The sequence below is a fragment of the Stegostoma tigrinum genome (genome assembly GCF_030684315.1).
Source record: "Stegostoma tigrinum isolate sSteTig4 chromosome 44 unlocalized genomic scaffold, sSteTig4.hap1 SUPER_44_unloc_1, whole genome shotgun sequence".
NCBI lineage: Eukaryota > Metazoa > Chordata > Chondrichthyes > Orectolobiformes > Stegostomatidae > Stegostoma > Stegostoma tigrinum.
Window position 1 is genome coordinate 141,037 of NW_026728049.1, and position 5,000 is coordinate 146,036.

The window sequence follows — 5,000 nt, forward strand, 5'->3', positions numbered from 1 at the left end:
CTCTGTTCTAAGTGGCCTCCCCCCTTATTTTTAAACCGTGTCCTCTGCTCCTGGACTCCCTCATCAGCGGGAACATGCTCCCTGCCTCCACAGTGTCCAATCCCTTAATAATCTCACACGTCTCCATCAGATCCCTCTCATCCTCCTAAACTCAAGCCCAGTCGCTCCAACCTTCCAACGTGTGATAGCCCCGCCATTCCGGGATTGACCTCGTGAACCTACGCTGCACTCCCTCAACGGCAAGAGTGTCCTTCCTCAAATTTGGAGACACAATACTCCAGGAGGGGTCTCACCAGGGCCCTGTACAGCTGCACAAGGACCTCTTCGCTCCGATACTCAATTCCTCTTGTTACGGAGGCCAGCATGCCATTAGCTTTCTTCACTCCTGCTGTACCTGCGTGTTTGCTTTCATTGACTGATGTACAAGAACACCTAGATCTCGTTGTGCTTCCCTTTCCCTAACTTGACTCCGTTTAGATAGTAATCTGCCTTCCTGTTCTTGCCACCAAAGTGTATAACCGCACATTTATCCACATTAACCTGCACCTGCCAAGCATCCGTCCACTCACCTACCCTGTCCAAGTCACCCTGTATTCCCATAACATCCTCACATTTCACCCTGCCGCCCAGCTTTGCGTCATCGGCAAATTGCTAATATTACTTTTAACGCCTTCGTCTGTATCATTAATGTATATTGTAAACAGCTGCCATCCCAGCACCGAGCCTTGCGGTACCCCACTGGTCACTGCCAGCCATTCCGAAAGGGACCCGTCTATCACTAACTCTCTGCTTCCTGTCAGCCAGCCAATTTTCGATCCAACTCAGTATTTTGCCCCGATACCATGTGCCCTAATTTTGCTCACCAATCTCCTATGCGGGACTTTATCAAAGGCTTTCTGAAAGTCCCGGTACGCTACATCCACTGGCTCTCCCTTGTGCATCTTCATAGTTACATCCTCAAAAAATTCCAGAAGATGAGTCAAGCACGAGTTCCCCTTCGTAAACCCATGCTGACTCTGACCTATCCTGTTGCTGCTGTCCAAATGAGTCGTAATTTCATCTTTTATAATTGGCTCCAGCATCTTTCCCGCCACTGACGTCAGGCTAACCGGTTCTGGATGTGAGTCTGCTCGCTGAGCTGGAAGGTTAGTTTTCAGACGTTTCGTCACCATTCTAGGTAACATCGTCAGTGAGCCTCCGACGAAGCGCTGGTCTTATGTCCCGCTTTCTGTTTATCTGCTTAGGTTTCCCTTGGGTTGGTGTGTCATTTCCTGTTCTTTTTCTCAGGGGATGGTAGATTGGCTCCAAATCAATGTGTTGGTTGACGGAGTTCCGGTGGGAATGCCATGCTTCTAGGAATTCTCGTGCGTGTCTCTGTTTGGCTTGTCCTAGGATGGATGTGTTGTCCCAATCAAAGTGGTGTCCTTCCTCATCTGTGTGTAAGGATACGAGTGATAGTGGGTCATGTCGTTTTGTGGCTAGTTGATGTTCATGTATCCTGGTGGCTAGCTTTCTGCCAGCTTGTCCAATGTAGTGTTTGTCACAGTTCTTGCAAGGTATTTTGTAGATGACGTTCGTTTTGCTTGTTGTCTGTATAGGGTCTTTTAAGTTCATTAGCTGCTGTTTTAGTGTGTTGGTGGGGTGTGGGCTACCCTGATGCCAAGGGGGTCCGAGTAGTCTGGCAGTCATTTCGGAAATGTCTTTGATGTAGGGGAGAGGGGTTATGGTTTCTGAGCCCGTTTTGTCTGTCTGTTTGGGTTTGTTGCTGAGGAATCGGCGGACTGTGTTCATAGGGTACCAAAAAAGAATGGATTGACTTGGAGCCAATCTACCATCCCCTGAGAAAAAGAACAGGAAATGACATGACCAACCCAAGGAAACCTAAACAGATAAATAGAAAGCGGGGCATAACACCAGCGCTTCGTCGGAGGCTCACTGATGATGTTACCTAGAATGGTGACGAAACGTCTGAAAACTAACCTTCCAGCTCAGCGAGCAAACTCACATCCAGAACCTCAACCTGAGCTACAAATCTTCTCAAAACTCGCTAGGCTAACCGGTCTATAATTTCCTGATTCACTCTCCCTCCTTTCTTGAAAAGTGGGACAACATTAGCCACCCTCCAATCCGCAGGAACTGATCCTGAATCTAGAGAACCTTGGAAAATGATTACCAACGCGTTCACGATTTCTAGAGCCACCTCCTTAAGTACCCTGGGATGCAGACCATCAGGTCCGGGGACTTATCAGCCTTCAGACCCAACACCATTTCCTGCCGAATATAAATCCCCTTCAGTTCGTCCGTTACCCTCGGTCCTTCAGCCACTGTTACATCTGGGAGATTGCTTGTGTCTTCCCTAGTGAAGACAGATCCCAAGTACCTATTCAACTCTTCTGCCAACTCCTTGTTCCCATTAAATAAATTCACTCGTTTCTGTCTTCAAGGGTCCAATTTTAGTCTTAACCATTTTTTCTCACGCACCTAAATCAGCTTTTGGTATCCTCCTTAATATTTTTGGCCAGTTTTCCCTCGTACCTCATTTTTTTCTCTGTGTATTGCCTTTTTAGTTATCCGCTGTTGCTCTTTAAAAGCTTCCCAGTCTCCGGCTTCCCGCTCATCTTTGCTATGTTATAATTCTTCTCTTTTATTTTTATACAGTCCTTAGCTTCCCTCGTCAGCCATGGCTGCCCCTGCCTCCCCTTAGGATCTTTCTTCCTTTTTGGAATGAACTGATCCTGCATTATATCCAGAAATAACTGCCATTGCTCCACTGCCATCCCTGCGAGGGTATTGAACCACTGAATTTAGGCCAGCTCCTCCCTCATCGCTCCATAGTCCCCTTCGCTCAACCGCACTTCCGATTCTCCCTTCTCCCTCTCAAACTGCAGATTAAAACTTATCTTATTATGGTCACTACCTCCTAATGGCTCCTTTACTTCGAGGTCCCTGATCGAATCCGGTTCATTGCACAACACCAGATCCAGAATCGCCTCCTCCCTGGTGGGCTCCAGTCCCAGCTGTTCTGAGAATCCATCTCGGAGGCACTCCACAAACTCCCTTTCTTGGGGTCCAGTGCCATCCTGGTTCTCCCAGTCTACCCGCATGTTGAAATCTCCCGAAACAACCCTCCGACAGCGTCCCCCCCCCCACCCCCCCCACCTCACCCTCCGCCAATTTCAGCTCACACCCTACGTCCTGACTACTGTTTGGGGGCCCTGTAGATAACTCCATTAGGGTCCTTCTACCCTTAGAAACTCTCAGCTCGATCCACACTGACTCTACATCTCCTGATTCTATGTCCCCCCCCCCCCCCCCCCCCCACCTTCGCAAGGGACTGAATATCATTCCTCACCAACAGGGCCACCCCTCTGCCCTGTTGGATGGCGGGAGAGAGGGGGGCGCTGTCGGAGGGTGAGGTGGGGTGAGGGTGAGGGGCACACAGGTCTGTGTGTGTGAATGTGTGATATAACCCCGTTGTGAAGTGGGTGGGAGGGGACAGCAGGGGAGATGACCGAAGGGCTGTTCTCTCCCAGTCACTGACAGTCTCTCCCCTCTCTCTCTCTCTCTCTCCTTCCCTCCCTCCGTCCGTCTCTCCCCTCTCCCTCCGTCCCTGCCCTCTCCCTCCGTCTCTCCCCTTTCCTTCCGTCCCTCCCCTCCCCTCTCCATCCCTTCCTCCCCTCTCCCTCCATCCCTCCCTTCCTCCATCCGTCTCTCCCCTTTCCCTCTGTCCCTCCCTCCATCTCTCCCCACTCCTCCCTCCCTCCGTCCGTCCCCTCAGGAGGTTCGCTCCGAAGTGCAGTGTCTGTAATGAGCCGATCATTCCCGAAGAGGGGAAGGAGGAAACTGTTCGCAATCCTGGCCCTCGGAGGAACTTCCACGTCAAGTGTTATCGCTGTGAGGTACCAACCCTCCCTCATTCACTCCCTCCCTCACTCACTCCCGACCTCACTCCCTCATTCACTCCTCCCTCACTCCCTACCTCATTCCTTACCTCACTCACTCCCGACCTCATTCCCTACCTCACTCACTCCCGACCTCACTCTCTCCTCCCTCACTCACTTCCTCACTCTCCCTCCCTCATTCCCTACCTCACTCCCTCATTCCCTCCCTCACTCACCCCTCACTCACTCCCGACCTCACTCACTCCTCATTCCCTCCCTCACTCTCCCTACCTCACTCACTCCCGACCTCATTCCTACCTCACTCCTCCCGACCTCATTCCTACCTCACTCCGACATCACTCACTCCCTCCCTCCCTCATTCCCTACCTCACTCCTCTCCTCTTCTGACTCCTCATTCCCTCCTCACTCACTCCCGACCTCATTCCTACCTCACTCTCTCCCTCCCTCATTCACTTCCTCACTCACTCCCTCCCTTCCTCATTCCCTACCTCACTCCCTCATTCCTCCCTCACTCACCCCCTCACTCACTCCCTCCCTCATTCCCTACCTCACTCACTCCCTCCCGACCTCATTCCCTACCTCACTCACCCATCACTCCAACCTCAGTCTCTCCCTCCTCACTCACTTCCTCACTCCCTCCCTCACTCCCTCCCTCATTCCCTCACTCACTCACCCCCTCACTCACTCCCGACCTCACTCCCTCATTCCCTCAATCACTCCCTCCCTCATTCCCTACCTCACTCACTCCCTCAATCACTCACTACCTCACTCATTCCTTACCTCCCTCACTCACTCTCTCATTCCCTCACTCTCTCTGCTCTTCCATCTCTCACTCCCTCACTCTCTCACTCTGCTCCTCACTCCCTCCCTCACTCTATGCTCCTTCTTCCCACACTCGCTCTCTCACTCTGCTCCTCCGTCACTCACTCTGTCTCTCTCTCCACACTCACTCTCTCCCTGATCCTCCGTCACTCACTCTGTCTCTCTCTCCCACACTCACTCTCTCCCTGATCCTCCGTCACTCACTCTGTCTCTCTCTCCCACACTCACTCTCTTCCTGATCCTCCGTCACTCACTCTGTCTCTCTCTCCCACACTC

The 5,000-nt window shown here is 51.8% G+C and overlaps 1 protein-coding gene and 1 long non-coding RNA gene across 2 annotated transcripts in view; both read left to right on the plus strand.

The window, feature by feature from the left end:
- The window catches only part of LOC132207555 (tumor necrosis factor receptor superfamily member 1A-like), a 28,811-nt gene extending 28,595 nt beyond the window's left edge, over window positions 1–216 (plus strand). Inside the window, exon 4 of the mRNA XM_059643507.1 lies at window positions 131–216. Within this exon, the coding sequence (XP_059499490.1) occupies window positions 131–216 (86 nt within the window). The remainder of the gene's footprint in view (window positions 1–130) is intronic.
- A 3,636-nt stretch (window positions 217–3,852) lies between these two features.
- LOC125450178 (uncharacterized) overlaps window positions 3,853–5,000 on the plus strand; it is a 3,204-nt gene continuing 2,056 nt past the window's right edge. Inside the window, exon 1 of the long non-coding RNA XR_009443527.1 lies at window positions 3,853–3,899. This is a non-coding gene — a long non-coding RNA (uncharacterized LOC125450178). The remainder of the gene's footprint in view (window positions 3,900–5,000) is intronic.